Source organism: Salvelinus alpinus, chromosome 2 (assembly GCF_045679555.1).
Source record: "Salvelinus alpinus chromosome 2, SLU_Salpinus.1, whole genome shotgun sequence".
In the NCBI taxonomy this organism is placed as follows: domain Eukaryota; kingdom Metazoa; phylum Chordata; class Actinopteri; order Salmoniformes; family Salmonidae; genus Salvelinus; species Salvelinus alpinus.
The window spans coordinates 35,218,474-35,245,464 of NC_092087.1; the positions used below are offsets into that span (position 1 = coordinate 35,218,474).

The 26,991-nt window shown below is 41.3% G+C and overlaps 1 protein-coding gene across 1 annotated transcript; it reads right to left on the reverse strand.

Moving 5' to 3' along the window:
• Positions 1 to 8,981: 8,981 nt before the first annotated feature.
• Positions 8,982 to 26,510, reverse strand: itgb7 (integrin, beta 7). Its single transcript, XM_071375876.1, has 15 exons — positions 26,351 to 26,510; positions 25,323 to 25,402; positions 15,876 to 16,071; positions 15,022 to 15,192; positions 14,644 to 14,885; positions 14,309 to 14,464; positions 14,066 to 14,161; positions 13,229 to 13,318; positions 12,582 to 12,728; positions 12,253 to 12,443; positions 11,599 to 11,825; positions 11,278 to 11,485; positions 10,538 to 10,731; positions 10,088 to 10,248; positions 8,982 to 9,758 (listed from the first exon to the last, which is right to left on the reverse strand). Exons 1-15 carry the CDS (start codon positions 26,412 to 26,414, stop codon positions 9,690 to 9,692), a joined length of 2,292 nt encoding a protein of 763 aa, XP_071231977.1. The 5' UTR covers positions 26,415 to 26,510; the 3' UTR covers positions 8,982 to 9,689.
• Positions 26,511 to 26,991: the final 481 nt, after the last annotated feature.

Consider the following 26,991-nt stretch of genomic DNA (forward strand, 5'->3'; position numbering starts at 1 on the left):
TCCGCATACTTACGGAAGTCTCGCTGGGTAATGTAGTTCAAGGAATGTAAATTCAGTATAACGTCTACAGATTTGTCATTGACCAATCACATTAAGCTTTGCATTCCCATTGTGATTGGTCCCTACCTGACTAGTTACCACAGCCACAAAGGCATAAACCCCGCCCATTTCTTCAATTTATTCTCTTTAAATCACTTTTTGTTTTAATACATTTTTACAATATTGCAAATGTTGACTTCGGGGCTGTGGTAACTGCCTGAATCCATAGGAGGTACTGTAGTTTAAATGAGGGAGTTATATTAATGCTCTGGGTATGTGTTGATTGCATTTGTTTTGAGAAGATGGACATAACCTACTGCAATCATTCTGGTTGAACACATTAAAATACATTTTTTTTGCACACAGTGATTTTGTGTGTGTGTGAGAGAGGGAGAAGGACACCTTTGGCCTTTACAGTCTTAGTATTCATCCTTGGAGAGAGTCTTTACAAATAGTGTTGGTTGTCATCTCTGCCAGTGTGCATCGGCAGGGTATCAGGAGATAGGAAGCCCACCTTCCTGCTTGGCCCTCCAGCACTATGACATCATATTTTCTGAAACAGTAAAGCTGTTGCTTGACTCAATAATGTGAAAGCTGCTAGCCATAGGTATTGCTATACTGCATATTGACTTCTTCCTTGCCAATGATGACTGGAGGTTGAGGCATAATAGCCAATAACAGTGTTTAATTAGTTCATTGATTTGTCATGCCCATGCCATAGCAATCAGTCTGCACAATTAACACATTCTTTTATTAGCGACCTGTGATAGAGACATTGCCATACAGTTATACTTGTCCTTAGAATCACTGGTGTTCAAGAAACATGTTACAATTCACACAAAGTATTCCACTAGGTTTCCTTGATAATGGTTTCCAACATACGATTGGCAGAACTTCACTGAGGAGCAAGAACATTTTTGTATTGTAATTCTATTTGCAGAATACCTTATTGAACATGTGACTAGTTTCTGGTAACAAAGTGGCACTGTCAATTTGACTGAACATAGTTTAGCAACAAGGGATAAGTTTGCCCTTTTCTTCTTCATCAGTACAGTTAGAAACATTAGTAGCAGTATTGGGGACAAAGTGTTATTCCTCCTCAGTTTCTCTCAGCTATGGAGACAGGTCATCAGCTGGAACCACCTGCGAAAAAGTAGTGCATATTATGCAATGGTTAACGTGTGTGGAAGCCTAAAACTGATTATGTACAGCTTGTGTCAATTGCACTAGTCACAATTCAAATACCCTACTTTTTTATTGTTTGCAATAACTGTACGCTCCAAGCATTAATTCACTTATTAAGTAGTTATAGCACAGGTTGGGATGACAATTAACACACTGTTTCCCATTAGGACCAAGAATTAGGAACACTGAACTAGACAGGCAGGACTGAGTTTGGGAAATCCTGAACTAGACTAAACACTATTGGCACAGCTATTCCAGAAGAGGTCAGTCTGAGCCCTAAGTCGAAGTAAGCTCTCATACAATCACTCTCATGGGCTTAAAAATATTAAAATGAATGGACTGATGGTGTAAGGAATATGGTGGAACTGCCTCCAGCCATGATTATACCATTGCTCTTAAGTCAATGAAAGGGAGTAACCGAGTACAGACCAATGGAAGAAGGGGGTTTAAGGAAAGAAGGATACCTAGTTAGTTGTACAACTGAATGCATTCAACTGAAATGTGTCTTCCACATTTAACCCAACCCCTCTGAATCAGAGAGGTGCGGGGGGCTGCCATAATCGACATCCATGTCTTCGGCACCTGGGGAACATGTGCTCAGGGGCAGAATGACAGATTTTTACCTTGCCAGCTCGGGGATTCGATCCAGCAACTTTCGGTTACTGGCCCAACGCTCTAACCACTAGGCTACCTGCCGCCCCAGTTTAGGGCACTGTCATGGAAATTCTTACACAGGGACACTCAAAGTCAATCTTAAATGAATCATTGTTTATTGTCAGCGCGCTAGAGAGGTTCAAACAAACTTAATGCACCATAGTGAACGTCTATCAGAAGCTCTAACGGGGCAGTCCTGTTTAGTTCTCTTATATACTGCAGACAAGTCATATTTGCATGATTTAGCATATTCATAATGAATTCATCATTAACGTTTGCTTCATATGCATGTGATAGACCAATACCTCACGGGGCTTCTTCTCTCTAAGCTGAGACCTTGAAACTGAGTTATCCTTTTCTCTAAACAAGGTCTGATAAATTGTAATTACTTGCTACTATGGCCTATTTATTGCCTTACCTCCTCACACCATTTGCACACACTGTATATAGACTTTCTTTTTTTCTAATGTGTTATTGACTGTACGCTTGTTTATTCCATGTGTAACTCTGTGTTGTTGTTTGTGTCACACTGTTTTGCTTTATCTTGGCCAGGTCGCAGTTGTAAATGAGAACATGTTCTCAACTAGCTTACCTGGTTAAATAAAGGTGAACAAAAAAGGTTCTGTGCGTACTGCAAAATTACAGACACTGATAGAGAGGATTCATTCAATCAGTCACTTCCATGAACACAGAAAACTGTTATTAGAAAAGCACAAACATAGAACACACAGATGTATAAAATAGAAAAGCACCAATATAGCATTTTCCATCACAGCACCAATTCATTTTCCAGCCATTTTGGTGCCAGTCCAAATCAAAATCAAATCAAATGCATCTATAAAGGCTTTTTCAGCAGATGTCACAAAGTCCTTATACAGAAACCCACCCTAAAACCCCAAAACAGCAAGCAATGCAGATGTAGATGTATGGTGGCTAGGAAAAACTCCCATGAAAGGCAGGAACCTAGGAAGAAACCTAGAGAGGAGCCATGTTCTGAGGGGTGACAACTGTGCAACCAAACATTTCGGTACAACAGAAAAATAGGATGCAGTGCTTGATTTTTGGGGGGGATTTTGCCAAAGTAGAGTGAAAGATCAACTGAAGTAAAATAGTCCTCTTCTGGCTGTGCGGGGTGGAGATTATAAGAGTACATGGCCATTAAGGCCAGATCGTTCTTCAAGATGTTCAAACGTTCATAGATGACCAGTAGAGTAAAATAATAATCACAATGGTTGTAGAGGGGTGTAACAGGTCAGCACCTCAGGAGTAAAAGTCAGTTGGCTTTTCATAGCCGAGCATTCAGAGGGTGAGACAGCAGGTGGGTAGCGAGAGAAAGAGGGAGGGAGAGAGAGATAGATAGAGAAAGAGAGAGGGAGAGGGTCGAAAACAGCAGGGCCGGGACAAGGTATCACGTCCGGTGAGCAGGTCAGGGTTCCATAGCCGCAGGCAGAACAGTTGAAACTGGAGCCGCAGCATGACAAGGTAGCACGTCTGGTGAACAGATCAGGGTTCCATAGCCAAGGGCAAAACAGAGGAAACTGGGGATGGGGACAGCCAGGAGTCATCAGGCCAGGTAGTCCTGAGGTATTGTCCTCTGGCTCAGGTCCTCCAGGAGAAGGGGGGGGGGGGGGGAGACTGAGAGAGAGAGATCAGAGAATTAGAGGAAGCATAGTAAAGTTCCCACAGGACACCAGATAAGACAGGTGAATTTCACCAGATAGGAAAGACTGACCCTAGCCCCCCGGCCAGTGACGGTTCTAGCTTGTATGGCTCCCTGGGTGAACCCCCGCCAGAGTTAGCACCATTCTGCACTAACTTTCATTTTTATTCAGACATTTGGAACAACACAAATAAATAATCAGAACATTTTAAACTATATAAATATAATAATATATACAAAAATAAGACTCATAAATATTAAAAAGAATTAACAAAGACAAATAGAAACAAATTTGTGTTGATTTGGCACTGGAGCATCAATACATTACTCGTCCCCCAACACTGTCAACCAATAGTCAAGACTAAACCAATTCACCTTGGTGGTGTGCAGATTGGTTTTATATTATTCTTCACGATTTCGCACAAACTAGAAAAAAATGCAACAATATGTCTGTGGAACTATCTATTCACAGTACTATGAATGAACTGTGTTTTATTGGTAGCATTTCGTAGTGTGACTGATTTTACTAATTGCATTAGTACTGTACAAAGTTAGAGGTGCGCTTTTTGATAGATTCCCCTGCTCCCCCTATCTCGGGCTTCCAGCGGGGAGACCTGAGGTCATCCTACCCCCGCCCCCCTCCCCATCTCGTACTTCTGAGTGGGAGACCATCCCAGGCAGTAGCCTGCCTAGCTCACAAACTAGAATCAGGGCTCCCACTCCGACTAGGTTAATTGACTCACAGTCCCACGCGGTGACATGATATCATTGACGTGACGTGCAAATGAGCGATAAAAAAACGATCACGCAATTATCACCATTCCAAAAAAAAATCGTGCGGGCACCCCGTGCTGCCCCCGGCAAGATGCCGCCCTAGGCGGCTGCCCATGTTGCCTATGGCTCTGTGGCTCTGTCCAACAATACCCCCGACAGGGCCAACCAGGCAGGATATAACCCCACCCACTTTGCCAAAGCACAGCCCCCACATCACTAGAGGGATATCAACAGACCACCAATTTACTACCCTGAGACAAGGCCGACTATAGCCCACGAAGATTTCCTCCGCCCGACCGGATAGGAAGATCATGTCAGTGACTCAACCCACTCAAGTTGAGTATAACAAAAAAAGCCTGGCACAACGTGATGCAGCCCTCCTAGGAACGGCATGGAAGAGCACTAGTAAGCCAGTGACTCAGCCCCAATAATAGGGTCAGAGGCAGAGAATCCCAGTGGAGAGAGGGGAGCTGGCCAGGCAGAGATAGCAAGGGCGGTTCGTCACTCCAGTGCCTTGCCATTCATCTTCACACCCCTGGGCCAGACTACACTCAATCATAGGACCTACTGAAGAGACCGAGTCTACGTCTCTCACATGGATAGGCAGATCATTCCATAAAAATGTTTCTCTATAGGAGAAAGCCCTGCCTCCAGCTGGTTGCTTAGAAATTCTACTGAACAAAAAGGAGGCCTGCCTCTTGTGACCGTAGCGTACGTGTAGGTATGTACGGCAGGAACAAATCAGAGAGATAGGTAGGAGCGAGTCCATGTAATGCTTTGTAGGTTAGCAGAAAAACATTGAAATGAACCCTAGAGTGTAGAGTAGCTAGCACTGGAGTAATATGATTTCTTTTGGGGGTTCTAGTCAAGATTCTAGCAGCTGTATTTAGCACTAACTGAAGTTTATTTAGTAGTTTATCCAGGTATCCGGAGAGTAGAGCATTGTGGTAGTCTAATCTAGAAGTGACTAGAAGCATGTATGAACTTTTCTGCATCATTTTTGTACAAAACGTTTCAGATTTTTGCAATGTTACGAAGATGGAAAAAAGCTGCCCTTGAAATATTCATGATATGTTCGTCAAAATAGAGATCAGGGTCCAGAGTAAAGCCGAGATCCTTCACAGTTTTATTTGAGACGACTGTACAACCATCAAGATATATTGTCAGATCAAACAGCAGATCTCTTTGTTTCTTGGGACTTAAAACTAGCATCTCTGTTTTATGTTAGTTTAAAAGTAAAACTTTTGTCGACATCCACTTCCTATTGTCTGAAACACGGGCTTTTTGGGGATTTACCATGTTTCATCAAAATGTACAGCTTTTTGTCGTCTGCATAGCAGTGAAAGTTGACATTGTCTGTCCGAATGACATCACCAAGAGATAGAATATATAGTGAAAACAATAGGGGTCAATGGTCCTGAAATGGAACCTTGCACCCATGGGAGAGAATCCTCACCTGTTTGATGGTGGGTAGCTTGGTCAGCAGCAGCTGAAAGACAGGAGGGAGCAGCATCTGCTAGAGAAGATGCTGGGGCTGCCCGCACACAACAATGCCGTTGGTCAGCGGAACCACTACCTTCTCATCATTTCCTGAGGGTTGGAACACAAAATAGATTAGTTGAAAGGCACACTGTCAGGTCTGGAGCAAATTAACTTATATAGAAAAGTATTTTCTTCCAAAAAATAACGTTTGTAAACTTCAAATATCACGACAGGAAAATGAAAATGAATCAGACTTATTCCAGTCCATATCATAGATCAGCCCCCTTTCGGAGTCTCTGGTACTGTCCCCACTGTTGACAATACACAATATTTACTGGTATGTAAACAAAAGCTTGACTTGCAACAAACAAAATGTCACATACAAGAACTCAGTGGGGGAGGATGGGACTACAATATGAATATAATTCCATTTTAATTCATGCCGTGGAATAGTCGTTATATTGTAATATTGCTGTAGCCTTCAGTATAGATCTGGGCGTAGAGGTGGTTGAGAGAGCACACGTGGGCTACGTCCCAATTCTCCACCCTTCTCCCTAAGTGTGCTCACACACACACACAATGTCCCCCAAAAAAGAAACAGATGTAAAACTAAATGTTATATTGTACATGTACACGCTTTATCTGCCTTTCCAAAGAAACCTATTTTGAAAATTTGAACATACAGTATACTTTATGGAAAAGAGTTGTATGTTTCTGAGTGATGCACCATGCTGCGTTGTTGACAATAAGACCGAGCAGCACAGATTAACATTCAAACTCCCTCATTATAAAAGCCTCCTTCATAAATCCTGACGAGGGCGTTCATATACCTCAGTGGATGAGGGCCGGAAAATACTTTAGCAACTTCAACTGCACACAAGTTGCTGAACTTCTTCACAATTCATGCACAGTGGTTGGAGAGCAAGGTAGCGACAGAGTTCATATAGAAATGTTCATATAGAGTTCATATATATATAGTTCATATAGAAATGTATTTTCATGTCCAAAATACCCAGTAGTAGCAGCAGAATTTTAAATACTGTATACAGTCTATGTAACAGATAGATAAATTGTTTAGGTCATTCTCATACGTGCTGTGGAGTCTGACGAGAGAGTAATCTTAGTTTAATAAAAATGTTGACATCTGTCTGGTTCATGTTTTTTCCTCCTTTATGTAACAGAGCGATCAATTGTTTAGATCATTCTCATACTTACTTACTTACTTACTGACTTTATTGTCCCCATGGGGAAATTTTGTTGCAATGATATGTACACATTTAAAGTGGCGTTTAAATACAAAACAAAATTGACAATACAACTTTCATATAAGTTACATAACAATAAAACATTTAAAAAAATAATAATAATAAAGAAAGAAATAAAACACTTAATAAAAAAAAGACTAGCCTGCTGGCCTTACGGAGTCGATAGGAACATTAGCCTGAGCTATTTAGGAGGGATATCACACCTGGCACAAATTATTGTCTAGTTCTGTTTTTCCTGCTGAGGGGTGCCCTATACCTGCGCCCAGAGGGGAGTAGTTCAAAGTCCAGGTACAGGGGGTGGCTTGGGTCTAAAATGATTTTGTGAGCCTTACGGAGGGCCCTGACCTTAAAGATCTCATCCAGGGCTAAATGTTTGACTCCAAGTACCTTGCTTGCTGTGGTAATAATCCTTCTCAACATATTTCTCTGGCTGACAGTGGCATTGCCAAACCAACAAACAATACAAAAAGTTAAAACACTCTCAATAAAAGATTTGTAAAACAGAGTCAATATAGTACAGTCTACATTAAAAGATCCCAGCTTTTTGAGAAAGTACAGTCTCTGTTGGCTCTTTTTGTAGATCAGGTCTGTACATTTACTCTACTGGAGCTTATTGTCCAAAAGGACACCCACTGTCACGACTTCTGCCGAAGTCGATGCCTCTCCTTGTTCGGGCGGTGCTCGGCGGTCGACGTCGCCGTTCTTCTAGCCATCGCCGATCCATTTTTCATTTTCCAGTTGTCTTGTCTTGTTTTCCCACACACCTGGTTCTCATTTCCCTCATTATGTGTTGTGTATTGTCTGTTTCCCCCCATGTCTTTGTGTGGTATTGTTTATTCTGTTTCATGTTATGCGCACATTAGTCTGTTGCGCTGGGTTATGTTAACCCGTATTGTTATTTCGTGTTCACTTTGCCGTGTGCTTTTGGTTCGCCTAAATAAAAGGCTCCGTTGGCTACCCAATATCTGCTCTCCTGCACCTGACTCCCTTACAGCCATTTACGCATACCTGACACCCAGATATTTGTATTCCTCTACAATTTCTATATTCTGACCTCTGATTGATGTTGCAGAGGTAGGTGTTGTACGCTTCCTGAAGTCTATGCACATCTCTTTCGTCTTGTTGGTATTGAGGACCAAGTGTGATTCCTCACACCACTCTACAAAGTCATCTAGGACCGGGCCATGATGTTCCTCGTCATCATGCAACAGGCTGATCAAGGCAGTGTCATCAGCGAACTTAACGAGGTGTCTGTCAGTATGGGAACTAGTACAACTATTAGTGTACAAGATGTACAGGAGTGGGGACAAAACACATCCCTGAGGAGAGCCTGTGTTGGTATTGCGTGTATCCGACACGTGGGGACCTATTTTGACTCGCTGTGAGCGTTGGCTCAGGAAGTCCAACCAGCCCCCCATCTAAGGAGAAGTCCCGAATGAGTCTCTGTGCCAGAATGTAAGGCTGGATTGTGTTGAAGGCAGAAGAAAAGTCAACAAACTGAACCCTGACGTGGGATTTGGCACCCTCTAGATGTCTATAGACCATGTTAAGGAGGGTACGAATGGCATCATCAACTCCTCTGCTAGGCTGATAGGCAAACTGAAATGGGTCGAGAAGCTTCTGGGTGACACTGAGAATATGACTTTCACAATTTTCTCAAGGCATTTCATTACTAAGGATGTCAAGGCGACAGGGCGGTAGTCATTCAGCACAGAGGGATTAGATGCTTTAGGAATGGGTATAATTATTGAGTTTTTCCACAATACTGGCACGTGTTGCTGGTCGAGTGAGGATTGGAAAATGTCTGTAAAAACACCAGCCAATTGTCCAGCACAGTGCTTTAACACTTTTTTCTCATAGACGGTGTGGAGTCTGACGAGAGACTAATCTTAGTTAAATAATAATTTTGACATCCGTCTGGGTCATGTTTTTTCCTCCTTTATTGCCTGCTCATTACACTACAAATTACTTTACAAATTAAATTATCATAATTGATATTATTAAAAACGGTACTATATCATTTCAATCACACAGTGCTCACATAGGCCTACTTAATTAATACACTGTACAGAAAATCATTTGAAATATAATTCAGCTGATAATAATTCGAAAATACTTCATTAAGAAAAACGGAATATGATGCAACACAAACTATATGCACAGACTAAAAAGGAATGACCCTTCACAAGACTTAATAATTCATACCAACTTCAGAACATTTTAACAATCAAATGTTTAAATAAACAGACAAATGCAGAGGAGAAGGAGGACATAAGGAGATGGGGGACTTCATCATGAGAAAAAGACTGAAAGTTGAGAGAGAGTGGAGTGGTCTCACTACTACTTCTGTACAACAAGAGGAAGCAATCAAATTGAGGAGAACCAATAAGTGAGTATGGGAATAAACGTGCTGCAAATCATATCTGAAATACGTACTGGCCTTGAAATACAGGGAAATAGAATGTAATGTTCTCATGACAAAGTCTTTGATCCTCTTAGCAACAGACGGTTCTTGCGGTTCCCTGAAGTTATGATCGGCATACAGTATGGTCTGGCTTTCACTTATTACAGTAGATCACAGGTTTTCTGGAAGTGAAGTGTTTGTTGGCTTTAGAGTCTAATGGTTTGGATCAGTCCTCTTGAATGTGCATGGGGTTCAGAACCACGGTCGTGGCATCCTGGAACAAGGGATTTTTTGTCTGAAACACAAAAGAACCAAACAAGAGAGAAGTTTAGTACAGAGGGAGCATCATGTTATCTACAATCAATTTCAACACCTAACCTTATAAATCTTGCATTAAAGACTCATTAAGTTGATTATTTTCTTTAAAATCAATACAAAACAACCATAAGAAGACCAAACACATTCACACAAATAATGATGAAATCCACTATTCATATAAAAAACTATGAAACAGAATAATAGAAAGTTATTTGGTTATGACAAGCAACCAGTTATTGCAGGGACATTTAGCCTATCTCACGTCATGGTGATTCATTGTCATGTGTGTGCTGATCTTTCTCTCACATCTTGCCAGACTTCGGCCTCCTTTGCTTTGAGGAAGCTGTCATACTCTCTCCGGTAGTGGAGCTCTAGCATAAGCCTGCTGATGAGGATCACTGCGATGCCGATGAAGATGATGCTGGACACAGAGCTGCCGATGATCACGTAAGTCTTGTCAATAGAGCCTGCCAGGAATGTGGAGAGGAAGCGTTTGTAGTAGAACATGTGACCTGACTGGGCCCCAGCTTCAAATATTGAACAAACTTTTTGTCTAATGTTAACAACATTTGATCAAACAACTATAGCAGTATAGGGCAGAACAAATACGTCATAGGAATAGTCTTTTTTAGGTGAGCCTAAACCCTAGTAATATTATAAATTGCTACAATGAGCATTGAGATCCGAAGAAGTGAAAACATTAGGACATAAAATGAAAATAAAGGATGACGATTAGAGATAAATTGAAGGTCTCACGAGGCAGATCTGCGTAGAAGATCAGGATGTTGCCATCAGGCAACAGCTCCACTTTGTAGGAGATGGTGTCTTTACTGCAGGGGAACTCCTGGGGTCCCTTCATCCAAGTGAGCTTGACTGAGCCACAGAGTTGGCTGCAGTTACTCTTTAGGCTGCTACTCTTCTTTTTCTCCAATTCACATGTCACACAGTCCCTGAACATAAAGACAGGTTAACAGACATACTGAAGGTACACACACACACGTTTTGTTGTTCTATCCTCGTGGGGACCTAAAATTAATTTATATTCAAAATAATGTTTTCCCTAACCCCTAACCCCTAACCCGAAACCTAACCCTAACCCTTACCCTTACCATAACCTTGACCTTAAACCCCAAACCTAACCTTAACCCGTAACCCTAACCCAAATCCTAAACCTAACTCCTAACCCTTACCCTAACCCTAATTCTAACCCAAACCCTAATTCTAACCCTAACCCTAACCCCTGATCTTAAAATAGCCTTTGTCCTCACGTGGATGTGGGAAATATCCCCACGAGGGAGAATTTTCCTTGTTTTACTATCCTTGTGGGGACTTGGGGGATTTTAGGTCCCCACAAGGATAGAAGAACCAACCCCCCACACACACTGCATTATTGTAGCAAAAGTAAACTGTTGCTGTACGGTCACTATTTAAGACCTAAGCTTTGTCAACCTGGAAGCTCAATCCAAACTCACTTTAAGTTATTGTCTTGTACTCACAGGAATTTTGGGCATGCGTTGGCAATCTTTGAGCAGTTTATGCCAAAGAAGTGTTTGTTGCACTGGCACTGGTTACACTGGCATGTTCCCTGGCCATTGCACAGCTTCCCAACAGTCCTGCACTGGTCGGTGAGTTTGGAACAGTCACATGCAGAGCCTGTGTAGTTGTCATTACACTTACATGTTCCACAGTCACACTGCCCATTACCTGCAGAAGACATTACACGGCTGAAAAATGGGCTGCAATAAAATACAACTAAGGAACACATTCTTCAGCCAATCAAAATGCATGGCAGGAACTAACTGTTTGAGTTTACTCACCACCGCAGAGCATGTTGTTGTGGCGGGCACAGCTGTTGTCATCACATTGGCAAAAATTGCCGCGGTGGATGCCCTGACACGTACACATGCCACACTCACAGCTCCCATGCCCGCTGCACAGCTGCGAGGAGTTGTCTTGGCGACATGTTGCGGCCATAGAGTCGGCAGAGGTCATGTCCTTAGGCCGCTCACACTCACACCTCTGACCCAGGTGACCCTCATCACAGCTAAAGGGCATAGTATTTTACAAAAACTATGAAAAGCCAGGGAAAAACAACAAAAAAACAGGGGAAATTCTGATACTTATAGCCTATTTTGGGCCAGGAGTTGTTTCTGGTCAGGTTACGTGATCAGGGAAGACTCCTATTCCTACTCATCAGTATCTAAACAACACTTTAATCACTTTCTCTGTATTCACTTTCTCTGTATTCACTTTCTCTGGAGAACAATTGGGTTGAATCCCCTGAAGTTTTGATAACATACAGTATATCTTTGATACATTTCTTTGACTACAGAAACTAGTTTACTGCTCTGTGGTAACAGTCAGACTGCAGACTGCAGCTGTTTCCCTTACTCTGTGCAGTTTGTAAGCACAGTTCTCTATCTCACCAAACAGGAGGTGCTGTGAGTTCTAGTCAGAATTTTAGGACTTGCCTGCAGATGCCGCAGGTGAGCGTTCCAATTTCATTGCAGTGTGAGGACTGCTCTTCTCTGTCTTGGCAGTCACAGTCACACAGGGTTTCCACAGAGACCTTCAGAGTCTCGCTGATGCCCTGCAGTTTTAGGGAAAACGTCTGCTTCTCCTTCAGACATGTTGAGATGTTCAGGCTTACAGTGAAGTTGACCTGGGAGCAAGGGAGGGGATAATACACAACAAATTGTTCTATAAGTCCAAGTTACATGACTAAATCCTTTGAAGACATGAGCTTTGCTGTTCTTATTCACATTATGATCTCTTCCCCAGCCCCTGCTTTGTGCCAGACCTGCTGGTTGAGCTTGACGTTCATGCACTCGCCCCTCCTCTGCCACGGGGTGTTGTCCCCTTTTTCAGGGGTGCAGTGGGATCTGTAGGTCACGTCCAGACCTGAGGGAGCTTCATGGTGCTCCAGTAAGATGGTGGAGGACAGGTTCTGTGAATAGATATGCATTACTAGATAGAACAGCTGATGATGTTACATGTATGTCTATGTGTCCAATAAATGGCATTTCATTGCAAAGCCACTTTTGATTGTAAGTAATGCATTTGCAAAAGTAATATATATTTCTCTACTTTTAACATACTCCTATCTAGAGAAATGTAGGTCTATCATGTATGAAACCTTTCAAGTCCCCACTAGGAAGATTTAGACATAATTTGCCACAGCCTATTTTTAGACCTGTGAGAGCACAGCACACACTATATACATCAGTAGGTAACCATGATGCCATGGTTTCCAATGAAAATACGTATGAGAGCTAGTTCTACCCTTTTAGTCTGCAGTGTGACTCATGAGCATAACCACAGACATGCTTTTATTTCCAGCTTCAGCATCTCTGTTTCAAATAAAGCTGTCCTCTTTTTTGGTCATTGCAGCCATTTTCGCCATTTTGCAGTAGCTTGTTAACTGTATTCTAAGCTTGAGATACTCACACTGTAGGCCTCTGAGATGAGCAGGACCACGTTGCTGGAGTCGTTCTTCAGGACTCCCACCACTGACTGAGGGATTAGTTTACTCAATGCCTAGAGAAGTGTGTGTGTGTGTGTGTGTGTGTGTGTGTGTGTGTGTGTGTGTGTGTGTGTGTGTGTGTGTGTGTGTGTGTGTGTGTGTGTGTGTGTGTGTGTGTGTGTGTGTGTGTGTGTGTGTGTGTGTGTGTGTGTGTGTGTGTGTGTGTGTGTGTGTGTGTGTGTGTGTGTGTGTGTGTGTGTGTGTGTGTGTTTAGGTATGGGCACAATAGAGAGAGATGGGAGGAGGTATAAATACTGAGGTTAAAGGTCCAAGGCAGCTGTTTTTATCTCAATATCAAAGCATTTCTTGGTAACAATTAAGTACCTTACTGTGAATGTTTTCAATTAAAATGGTAAAAAAGAAACAAAAATAACTTCTTAGCAAACAGAAGTTTCTCAAGCAAGAATTTTGCTGGGACTGTGGAAGTGGTCTTAGTGGTGAATGGAAAAATTAAAACTAGCTGTTATTGGCAGAAAGGTTTGGAACTCTCTTTCTTATTGGTCTATTAACTCATGTCACCAGGCAGGCCAAAACTTCATCCCACCAAAACAGCCTGAAATTTCAGATGGTCTTTAAAACAGCTCTTACACTAAAAGGGTATTATCATCATTTTCACAATTTCACAGTATTATTCCAACCTCATAGGGTGGAAATATATAGAAAACACAGAGAAATCATGTTTTTGACTGCATTGGGCCTTTAAACATTTTGTGACATTTTGTAATCTGCTCTTACAAACAACCTCTCCTGTCAGTTCTGACCTTGTAGGCAGCAACACTATCCTCGGTGACAGCAAAGATGAGCTGGATGTTATTGGTTGCCAGGACGCTGGCAAGCTGGCCAACCGACGGGTAGTCCTGAGACACATACAGGAAGTGGAGTAAATAACCACAGAAAGATGTTGTAGTACCCCAGTTCTCCTGCAATAAATGTTAGCCTCTATCACTGAAACAAACTCACGTCTTCTAAGTGTTGATCACCCTTCTCCTCTCTTGATAACTCACATATTTAGTGCCATCGTAGAAGCCAGTGTCATTGAGATGGCACATGCCGTCATGAGGCTCGAATATACCAGCCAGCCTGCCATCCCCGGCAATGTGGAAGGTGTCATCTGACGTGTAGACCAGGATCCGGGTGACATTGTTCCAACCAATCACACTCTGGAAGGAAAAAGAGAGACACAGAGTGACAGAGATGGTGTGAGGCAAGTAAGAGAGGGAGAGTAAAGAGAGAGAGAAAGAAGGAAAAACCCATAGAAAAAGAAATATGGATGTTCTAGACATCCTTGCCTCCAATCTATAAAGTGGAGGTGACTGTGTTTGGTTATGTATGACACTACCTGGCAGACAGCTGCCTGCATGATTGCGTCAAAGCCTGCCTCGGGGGAGTCCAGGTTTCCAGAGATGATCTGGTCGCTGACCCTGGTCTTGAACTTGTCCACGTCTTCTGTGAGTCTCAGAACATTTTGGAAGCTGAAGGCAGGTTGACAGATGTTCAGGCGGTTGGGACAGGGGTTATTCTTCTTGGCTTTCACCTGGCTGACGTATGGCAGAGCCACCTTGTCTACAAATGAGCCGAAGCCTGACAGCGGAGAAAGGAGAGGGATAGAGATGGACAGGATGAGGAGAGGTGGCACAGTCGGATGACTACACACAGTTGATTGAAATCCTGACATGAAATCCTATCTTCTGCATAAGTCTGTCTCCTCAGCACTCACCTATGCGGACCTTCTGGGTGACTTTTTTCAGCGCAGAGAGGATGTCCTGGCCTAGGTTCTTGATGGTGTCCAGGTCGTCCTTCATGGAGAAGGACAGGTCCATCAGGTAGTACAGGTCTATGGGGTAGCCCTCGGCTCTCTTGAATGACACATTGAAGGTCTGAGGGACTCCTGAAACAAACGGGTCAGCTAGAACAGTTATCAACTGCAAATATATGCATCACTACAATACTTTACATGACGTCGTTACTTCTATTACTTTGCCTGGCTTCAAAAATAATCTATAAAGAACCACCACAAATGTCAGATTTCAGACCAGTCCCTGTTTGAATTTCAGATTTCAGACCAGTCCCTGTTTGAATTTCAGATTTCAAACTTGTCCCTATTTGTATTTCAGATTTCAGACCTGTTCCTGTTTGAATTTCAGATTTCAGACCTGTCCCTGTTTGTATTTCAGATTTCAGACCTGTCCCTGTTTGTATTTCAGATTTCAGACCTTTCCCTGTTTGAATTTCAGATTTCAGACCTGTGCCTGTTTGTATTTCAGATTTCAGACCTGTCCCTGTTTGATTTTCAGATTTCAGACCTGTCCCTGTTTGTATTTCAGATTTCAGACCTGTCCCTGTTTGTATTTCAGATTTCAGACCTGTCCCTGTTTGAATTTCAGATTTCAGACCTGTGCCTGTTTGTATTTCAGATTTCAGACCTGTCCCTGTTTGTATTTCAGATTTCACACCTGTGCCTGTTTGAATTTCAGATTTCAGACCTGTCCCTGTTTGTATTTCAGATTTCACACCTGTCCCTGTTTGTATTCTGAGAAATACTTCCTTTTAGGAAGAGTATATAACTCTCACCAACTCTGAGTTTGAAGAGGAGGTTTTGTGGCTTAAGCTGGACCACATTGCCTGGGTTGCTGCTGAGATCATTATTCTTCAGAAAGACTGGATCTAATCGGGGGTTGATGATGTCCATCTGCTCACAACGCCTGGTCCTCAGAGACTCAGCAGTGTCACACCTCCGCTCACTGGACTCTCCAGACTTCAGGAAGTCCTGTCAGGAGGATGTGTATTATGGTCTTAGTTCAGTGTGTCGGACTAAGGATAGAGAAAATAAAACACTGACTCACACGTGGGGTGCGAGATTATCATGTGGGACTGCCTGCTGTCAATCCAACATGTTGGGGTATATCTCTGTATAATTATTATTTTTAAAGATACATAGGACATGTCATTATTATAGATAGGACCTATAGATTAGACTGTTGCTTTGGGGAAGAGGGGTTTGGTTGCAGGGAGAAATGACAGAGTTAAAGTCAAAGCCAACAAACATTTGAATGTATCACTAATATCTTGACCAAAAAATATACCACAGAAATTAACAGGAAATGCATGTGGAAATAGAATAGAAAGACGGAAGTGAGTCTGACATCAGTAGCACGACTAGCTTAGGAAACCACAAAGCGCTGCAGCAGCACAATACACCATTCAATTATCAACCCCAAACTGAGAGCAGGATAGAGAACACACACATGTTGTGTAAGACATGAGCACCCAAGCAAGACAGTGTGTTTACTGATTTTGATTAAGACAATCCATTGGGCACACACTGGTTGATTCAATGTTGTTTCCATTCATTTCAATGAAATTACGTTAAACAACGTGAAATAGATGATGAACTGACACATGTGCCCAGTGGGATTTGATAGCTGACTTGAAATATTAACTTGAATCAATAAAACCGTTTTTAATTGTGAGCAAGAGCCTCACTGATAATCTTCAAAAATCTAAGCAACATAAGCGTGAGATAAAGTCTGTCCTACTTTCTGATGTCAAATGAAGGATCAATGATAGTGATACATGATTGATGATTCGAGACCATGGGACTATAAGGTTCTGACTGCGCAAAGCATAGTTCTGAGATATTGAGCTTTGATATCACAGATCTTAGAGGTTTTGGAGTGAATTCTTCTTTCATAACCCATTAAGGTCCTTACCTTTAGGTACCAAAAGTACAGAGTATCAAAATCTTAAGACATTTGGACATAAGTTTTTTTAGGGCGTGCAATCGCAGATAGAACCTTATGGCTCTGAAATGTCAATCTGGGTTCAGACATAAGGTTCTATCACAGAATGTTCAAATTATTTCAATTTCAATAGCTAAGTACAGACATTTAATGATTAGATAAGGAGAATACCCTTCCTTCTTTCTAAACACATAAAATATATTAATTCATGTTCATCACACATTTGTTAAAGCGATAGTTCTCTGAAATGAAAAATACACTATATCCTATGGATACCAAGCAATGTTGTTAAAGCTTAGCTCTGGATGAGTAAACTGACATATTTTTTCTGGTCTATGACACCCAAAGTCAGTAAACTACTTGATAGCTATCAATAAAATGTGGCAAGTTTGGAATTTTTGTGAAATACCCCTTCCATGGAGGTTTTCATGTTGGTATACAGTACTCAGACCCCTTCCCTTATCCACATTTTGATACGTTACAACCTTATTCTAAAATTGATTAATTAACTTTTTCCCCCTCATTAATCTACACACAATACCCCATACTGACATTGCGAAAACAGGTTTTTAGATATGTTTGCTAATTTATTAAAAATAAAAACAGAAATACCTTATTTACACAAGTATTCAGACCCTTTGCTATGAGACTAGAAATTGAGCTCAGGTGCATCCTGTTTCCATTGATCATACTTGAGCTGTTTCTACAACTTGATTAGAGTCCACCTTTTGTAAATTCAATTGACTGGACATGATTTGGAAAGGCACACAGCTGTCTATATAAGGTCCCACAGTTGACACTGCATGTCAGAGAAAAAACCAAGCTATGAGGTAGAAGGAATTGTCCATAGAGCTCTGAGACAGGATTGTGTCGAGGCACAGATCTGGGGAAGGGTACCAAACCTTTTCTGCAGCATTGAAGGGCCCCAAGACCACAGCAGCCTCCATCATTCTTAAATGGAAGAAGATTGGAACCACCAAAACTCTTCCTAGAGCTGGACGCCCGGCCAAACTGAGCAATCGGGGGAGAAGGGCATTGGTCAGGGAGGTGACCAAGAACCCGATGGTCACTCTGACAGAGTTCCAGAGTTCCTCTGTGGAGATGGGAGAACATTCCAGAAGGACAACCATCTCTGCAGCACCCCACCAATCAGGCCTTTATGGTAGAGTGGCCAGACGGAAGCCACTCCAGTAAAAGACGAATGACAGCCCACTTGGAGTTTGTCAAAAGGCACCTATAGGACTCTCAGACCATGATAAACAAGATTCTCTGGTCTGATGAAACCAAGACTGAACACTTTGGCCTGAATGCCAAGCGTCACGTCTGGAGGAAACCTGGCACCATTCCTGCAGTGAAGCAAGGTGGTGGCAGCATCATGTTGTGGGGATGTTTTTCAGCGGCAGGGACTGGGAGACTAATCAGGATCGAGGGAAAGATGAAGACAAAGTACAGAAAGCTGTGCAGCGATGCTCCCCATCCAACCTAATAGAGCTTGAGAGGGTCTGCAGAGAAGAATGGGAGAAACTGCTCAAATACAGGTGTGCAAAGCTTGCAGGGTCATACCCAAGAAGACTCGAGGCTGTAATCACTGCCAAAGGTGCTTCAACAAAGCACTGAGTAAAGGGTCTGAATATTTATGTAAATGTAATATTTTTTAATTTTTTATTTTTATACAGTACATTTGCAGAAATGTCTAAAAACTGTTTTTTGCTTTGTCATTATAGGGCATTGTGTGTAGATTGATGAGGGAAACAAATAATTTAATCCATTTTAGAATAAGGCTGTAACGTAACAAAATGTGGAAAAAGTCAAGGGGTCTGAATACTTTCCAAATGCACTGTATGTACACTGAACCAAAATATAAATCCAACATGCAACAATTTCAAGGATTTTACAGCGTTACAGTTCATATAAGGAAATCAGTCAATTGAAATCAGTTCATCAGGCCTTAATCTACAGATTTCACATGACTTGGAATACAGATATGCATCTGTTGGTCACAGATACCTCAGATAGGATCAGAAAATAAGTCAGTATCTGGTGTGACAACCATTTGCCTCATGCAGCGCGACACATTTCCTTCACATAGAGTTGATCAGGCTGTTTATTGTGGTCTGTGGAATGTTCGGTTTCAATGGCTGTGCGAAGTTGCTGGATATTGGCGGGAATTAGAACATGCTGTCGTACATGTCGATCCAGAGCATCCCAAACATGCTCAATGGGGGACATGTCTGGTAAGTATGCAGGCCATGGAAGAACTGGGACATTTTCAGCTTCCAAGTATTGTGATACGGAGCTGTGCATTATCATGCTGAAACATGAGGTGATGGTGGCGGATAAATGGCGCGACAATGGGCCTCAGGATCTCATCATGGTATCTCTGTGCATTCAAATTGCCATTGATAAAATGCAATTGTGTTGGTTTTCCGTAGCCTATGCCTAACCACACCATAACCCCACCGCCACCATGGGGCACTCTGTTCACAATGTTGACACCAGCAAACCGCTCACCCACACGACTCTATACACGGGGTCTGCGGTTATGAGGCCGGTTGGACGTACTGATAAATTCTCTAAAATAACATTGAAGGTGGCTTATGGGAGAGAAATTAACATAAAATTATCTGGCAAGAGCTCTGGTGGATATTCCTGCAGTCAGCATGCAGTCAGAAATTGCACAATCCATCAAAATGTGAGACCTCGTGGCATTGTGTTGTGTGACAAAACTGCACATTTCAGTGTGAGCTTTTATTGTCCCCAGCACAAGGTGCACCTGTGTAATGATCATGCTATTTAATTAGCTTCTTGATATGCCACACCTGTCAGGTGGATGGACTATCTTGGCAAAGAATAAATGCTCACTAATAGGGATGTAAACACATTTGTGCACCAATTATGAGATAAATAATATTTTTGTGAGTATGGAAAATTTCTGGGATCTTTTATTTCAGCTCATGAAACACGGGACCAACACTTTAAGGCACCTGTATTTATTTGTGTATACCATAAAAAAAGCTTATGTTATGGCAATTCTTCTGAAAAAGTGGTGAAAAAAAATCTAAATGATTTAAAAAGAGGACCAGAACCTATGATATGTATAATCAAGGCCTTGAGACTATAAAGCCTTGCAGACTATATCTGCTAAATGTCTAGTTTTGAGATTAGTATTTTTTAATTGGAAAAGTTGCTACAAATCTGTATAGGCGACGCAAAAGACATACCATTTTCAACCGTTGGAACCATTTACTTAATCATTCATGTCTATCTTTTTTTCATCCTTTTTACCTTTGTGCATTATACATTTTTGACTTCATCAATATCATCTGGAATCTGTTTCGAACACCCAGAATCTATTGCTTTGTTTTACCATTCATCAACTGGAATCTGTGTGACAAACCTGGACCTTTTTGTGAGTAATAAATTACATTTTAATTGCAACTAGAACAATAACTCTCTTAAGTCTTTAAATGGGGAAAACGTGTTGGAACCAGTCTTTGTAAAAGCAGCTATAGCAGACCTGGGTTCAAATCAATTATGCATTGAAGCCACCGTGCAGCCATCTTGGTACTCTTCCTCCATTGTAATTCTTTTGGGGGAAGTTATAGAAATGCATTTATTAATCTCTACATTAGTTAATGACACATTTATTCTATTACAGACACCGTAATGTATACTTTTAAATTATATTATCTAATCATAAAAATATATATATACAGTGGCAAGAAAAAGTATGTGAACCCTTTGGAAATACCTGGATTTCTGCATTAATTGGTCATCAAATTTGATCTGATCTTCATCTATGTCACAACAATAGACAAACACAGTCTGCTTCAACTAATAACACACAAACAATAATAAATTTCATGTCTTTATTGAACACACCGTGTAAACATTCACAGTGCAGGGTGGAAAAAGTATGTGAACCCTTTAGTAACTGGTTGACCCTCCTTTGGCAGCAATAACCTCAAATAAACGTTTTCTGTAGTTGCAGATCAGACCTGCACAACAGTCAGGAGGAATGTTGGACCATTCCTCTTTACAAAACTGTTTCAGTTCAGCAATATTCTTGGGATGTCTGGTGTGAACTGCTCTCTTGAGGTCATGTCACAGCACCTTAATTGGGTTGAGGTCAGGACTCTGACTGGGCCACTCCAGAAGGTGTATTTTCTTCTGTTGAAGCCATTCTGTAATTGATTTACTTCTGTGTTTTGGGTCGTTGTCCTGTTGCATCACCCAACTTCTGTTGAGCTTCAATTGGCGGACAGATAGAATTAGCATTCTCCTGCAAAACGTCTTGATAAACTTGGGAATTCATTTTTCCGTCGATGATAGCAAGCTGTCCAGGCCCTGATGCAGCAAAGCAGCCCCAAACCATGATGCTCCCTCCACCATACTTTACAGTTGGGATGAGGTTTTGATGTTGATGTGCTGAGCCTTTTTTTCTCCACACAGTGTTGTGTGTTCCTTCCAAAACAACTCAACTATAGTTTCATCTGTCCACATAATATGTTGCCAGTAGCACTGTGGAACAGCCAGGTGCACTTTTGCAAACTTCAGATGTTCAGGAATGTTTTTTTTGGTGTCCTCCCATGAACACCATTCTTGTTGAGTGTTTTACGTATCGTAGACTTGTCAACAGAGATGTTAGCATGTTCCAGAGATTTCTGTAAGTCTTTAGCTGACACTCTAGGATTGTTCTTAACCTCATTGAACATTCTGCACTGTGCTCTTACAGTCATCTTTGCAGGACGGCGACCCCTAGGGAGAGTAGCAACAGTGCTGAACTTTCTCCATTTATAGACAATTTGTCTTACCGTGGACTGATGAACATCAAGGCTTTTAGATATACTTTTGTAACCCTTTCCAGCTTTATGCAAGTCAACAATTCTTAATCTTAGGTCTTCTGAGATCTCTTTTGTTTGAGGCATGGTTCACATCAGGCAATGATTCTTGTGAATAGCAAACTTTTGTGTGTGTTTTTTATAGGGCAAGGCAACTCTAACCAACATCTCCAATCTCGTCTCATTGATTGGACTCCAGGTTAGCTGACTCCTGACTCCAATTAGCTTTTGGAGAAGTCATTAGCCTAGGTGTTCACATACTTTTTCCAACCTACACTGTGAATGTTTAAATGATGTATTCAATATAGACAATAAAAATACAATAATTTGTGTGTTATTAGTTTAAGCACACTATGTGTGTCTATTGTTGTGACTTCGATGAAGATCAGATCAAATTTGATGACCAATTTATGCAGAAATCCAGGTAATTCCAAAGGGTTCACATACTTTTTCTTGCCACTGTATGTATATAAAAACACTGAGAATGTTCAAATACACAACCCACAACAAGTACTTTTATTTGAGTATTTGGAATGATTATTTGTAAAAAACAAATAGTCTACCAAATTGTAATTGAGAGTATTTTCAAATACTTATTTCAAATTCTATTTTCAAAAACCTGGGTTAAATGCATGGGAGTGTATTTGAGTCAGTGTATTTGAGTATTTTCAAAAACTTTCCAAGTGTATTTCCAAATACATTATAATATTCAACTACTTGTTTTTTCAAATAAAAAATATCTGAATATTTACTTCAAAAGGTATGTGAAAGTAATGGAGATATTTGAAATAGTATTTGAACCCAGGTCTGGTCTATAGAAGTGGCCTTTCGGTATCTTAGAACCTAGCCACTACACGTTGTTTAATGAGTAGTGCTATGGTGAAGAACCTATGCAGTGCCATACGTCTGTAATTTGACACTAGTATAAATGGTTGAGGATCTAGAAACAAAAGATATTCTAACAGTTATAGCCAGGGGTTGGAGCCGGTTCAGGGAACAGAAAGAAAACCTAAAAATTATGACATTTTTGTAGGAATAGAATCAGAAATTAAAACAAAAGTGATATATACTGTTCTGGATCAGAAAAGTAATTTTACGTTCCGGTCATTTTTTTATAGTCCCACAAAATATGCAACAAATTAACTACACAAAGACCTCACTGTCACTCATAAACTTATTCCAGTGTCTGCCTGCCAGCTGAAAATCTTTGCCAGTGAGTGTGTGTGTAGGCTACCTGTCCCTCCCCTCCCTCCGAGGGCCTAGTCTACTGTAACTACTGACATTACAGGTGTGATTCAGAAATTAGGGAGAGAGATTTTTAATTAGAGAACGATAGATTATCTTTTCAATGCTAGTTAAGGATACTATAGTTTTCACATTTCACAATGGATTTATTAACTACAAAAAGCTAAGACGTGTTTTTATTTTAATTATGGTGCCGCTCTGCACACACAAGCTTGTTAGTTAGCTAGCTTGTTAGTTAGCTAGCTTGTTCGTTAGCTAGCTAGCTTGTTAGAGAGGGAAAAAAAGAGAAATAGAAACTCTTTGTCTTCCTCTTCCTCCTCCTCGTCGCCCACCTCGCATACACACTCGTCCTCTCACATTGTTTCTTCTATCCATTCTCAGACTTTCTCCTTCCCACCTTCAACAACCTGTTTGCTCTCTGAACTGGCTTATATTGGTTGTGTCGCATCATTTGAAACAGGTTAAATCCATTTTGAGTGGTTGTGTTCAATCAATGACATGTGTTCTCTATTTGTATTTGATTGTTGCCACTTGTGTTTACCAGTATGGATGACATGTGCATTAGAGTGCAGAATGTGTTTTGAGAATGAGAATGTGTTTAGAGTTTTGCTGAAAAGTCTAAGTGAGATCTGCAGATTGTGTTTTACCATGTGAAATGGTTTAAGGTATTGACAACAGACTGCATAATTAGCTAAATGAGTCTAGGCAACTGAGAACTGAGCCAATGGGTTTTAGTGTTTTAGCAATTGAGAAAAACTGTAATAAATTACACAATGTAAATGTAACAATATTTTCATGTTGCACACCTTTTAGTTGTCTCATTAAATGCTTTCAATATGTGTACATGCATTTCTAAAATGTATGGTTGGTTTGAGGTTTTTAAGTAATTGAAATGTGGAGCTATTGACATTTTAAAATTATATTGTGTAATTTACTGATGGTTCCTAACTAGCCCCATAGAGAAATGGAATGTCAAACCAAATTGACCGTGGGCATTATGATCTGGTCGCATGCAGCTGCGCTCTGGATTGATGATTACTTGGGTGTTGCCAGCTGTGGGCAGGCTTGAAAACCCAGAAAACTGTTACAATACCCTTCATTCCATGACATACACATTTTTCCTAATTATCACCAAATCTCTGTTTTGGACCAGAATGATACTATTTACACTTTGTAGTACATGTTGACACTAAAATAAATGTTTGTGACTCATATCGATGCCACATAGACTGTTTTCAAAACAAGAAGTTGCTTATTACGTTCAGTTGCTCTTAAAGCATGGGAAAACGCCAGTGCCAGCCAAATACACGTTTGGGATGGAGACTTAGCCACAGGAAGTGGGGGTGCTGAGGGTGCTGCACCCCCTTAAAAATCGGAATAAATGTATTTAAATATCTATAATTTTATTAGAGGATTTTTTTTTTTTTTTTTACAAAAGTAGTGCACTGAGCCTTTACTATACCTGTATTAGCGGACCGATATAGCCTTCTGTAGCTTGGGCAAAACATTTTACAGATTTTCTTCAGTAATTATCAGTTGTAGGGACGTTCAGGCGCACATTTCCTAAGGTCACAAAGGGGCCATAAAGTCTGAATCGGCCCCTTTGTGACCAAAGGCTGTCACCCAGCCAGTCAGACAAGCTGCAATATTTGATCTGCGGTCTGTAGTTTGTGTTAATCAACGCCTGACCCATTTCAGACACCAGCCAACTTCCTTCCCAGAACATCTGCAGCGTGTTTATGTGAGAAAGAGAGAGAGAGAGAGAGAGAGAGAGAGAGAGAGAGAGAGAGAGAGAGAGAGAGAGAGAGAGAGAGAGAGAGAGAGAGAGAGAGAGAGAGAGAGTGAGAGAGAGCGAGCATATCTTTAATGAAGCCCGTAGATGAGAGTTTCTATTTCTCTTTTTTTCCTCTCTGTATTGTTGGGAAGAACCCGTAAGTAAGCATTTCACTGTTAGTCTACACCTGTTGTTTACGACGCATGTGACAAATAATTGTATTTGATCCTATTGTTGTAAGTAGCTCCTACAGTGTGAATGGCCTAATGCCGTCGTCCCACGTGTTGTCCACAGAGAAGCCAACTCACAAAGCAATTAAGTCCAAAGTATAGCAACACTCAAGGATAAAACATGCAACGGTTTGAAACAAAGAAATGAGGCAGCAGCAGCAAGCCAGATGATGCATGATAAAGCTGACCTTGTGTTTGCACCAGGCACATCCAGGGCTCCTCAGGCAAGCTGAACATGAGGGCTGGGACACACATCCTTGGGGGACCCCTGACACATCAAACAGAACAGTGACATTAGTAATGGTCCCTGACTGTCTCAGGCACAAATTCACAGCAGAGGTCTAGGAGGGTCTGCTACAAGGACGAAATTGTGGCGTACATATTGGGGGGGATGAACAGTAGACGGTGGATCCAGGTGGTACCCCCTCCGGAAATTTGTTTGACATTTTAAAACACATTTCCTGCAGTTCTATTATGCCTCTCTTGAGGGGTATGTTGAGGTGGATGTAGAGGGGGATTTTGAAAGTATAAATGGAAGTATAAGTGGAAGGCCCCCCCCCAATTTTTTTTGTTACCATTCCACTAATTCCGCTCCAGTCATTACCACAAGCCCGTTCACCCCAATTAGTGCCACCAACCTCCTGTGTTTCTTAACAATCTCTACAGCTTCCGTCCAAAAACCAATCCTGTGAAATGACGTCAACACATACTGGAGGAGTTACTGGCTAGCTACAAGTGGCTATCTTAGCTAACGAACTAGCTACGTTGGTTGTGGCGCGCATGACCAGAAAGACACATTGATGAACCACCAAAGGCCCAACCCATTTCTGTTTGAAAGTTGGACTGTTTTCGTGCCCAAAGTCGACCGTTAAAGCAAGGGCCTGTTCCCCGTGGCAATTTCGCCTTTGGTTTGCTAAATTAATATAGGGGAAATACTGCTCTCATAAAGGACCTGCCATTACCCATGTCTGCCTTGTGCCAGGTACCAGTACCAGGGTTGGGTCAATGCTTGTCAATTCCAGAAGTGAATTCTTACTCAACAATTTCAAAATCACCATTGGAAATAAATTACACTTTCTAATTATTGAATAAGAATTTCAAGTCAATTCCTCTATTAAAATGAGATACGCCCAACCCTGACTAGTAGTTGTAGATGGGAATGCACTTACCTTGAATTTGGTTCTTGACTAGTAGTTGTAGATGGGAATGCACTTACCTTGAATTTGGTTCTGTCCCACACAGTACAAGAGAAAGGTCCCTAATATAAAGATCCCAACCATTGCCTGAGGATATAAACGGAGTGAGCGATAGACAGAGTGAATGAGGGTCTTCTTCTAGAAAGAGAAAGTCAAGTAAGCGTCGTGAGAAGACAGGGAGCAGGAGGCGAGCACAGAACACAGCAGACAGGCCACTTCCCCTTGAGTTCTCACACGTTGTCAACCACACACCCCACAATGTTCATTGTCTCATGTTTTCTAAGTCGATCCTCTTGAAAACGAGAAAAATAATCGCTAACTAATTTTGAGCCACTGGTTTGAAACCAGAGGCTTTCTCCCGTCTCCTTAATGTGAGAAATGAAACTCAAAGCTAAACCAAACCTTATTTCTAATTCAGAAACGTTCCCTGGAGCTTCTAATATTGTTATGATCTCAATAAGTAATTGTAGTGATTTGAATATCACTCTTACGCTTACAAACACTTGCTTTCTCATCCATAGCTACTGTACACCCAACGTTCATCCAGCTACTGTACACCCAACGTTCATCCAGCTACTGTACACCCAATGTTCATCCAGCTACTGTACATACATTACACATACATTTCAAGGCCTGCTTAGAATTTGACTTTAGGGCATCA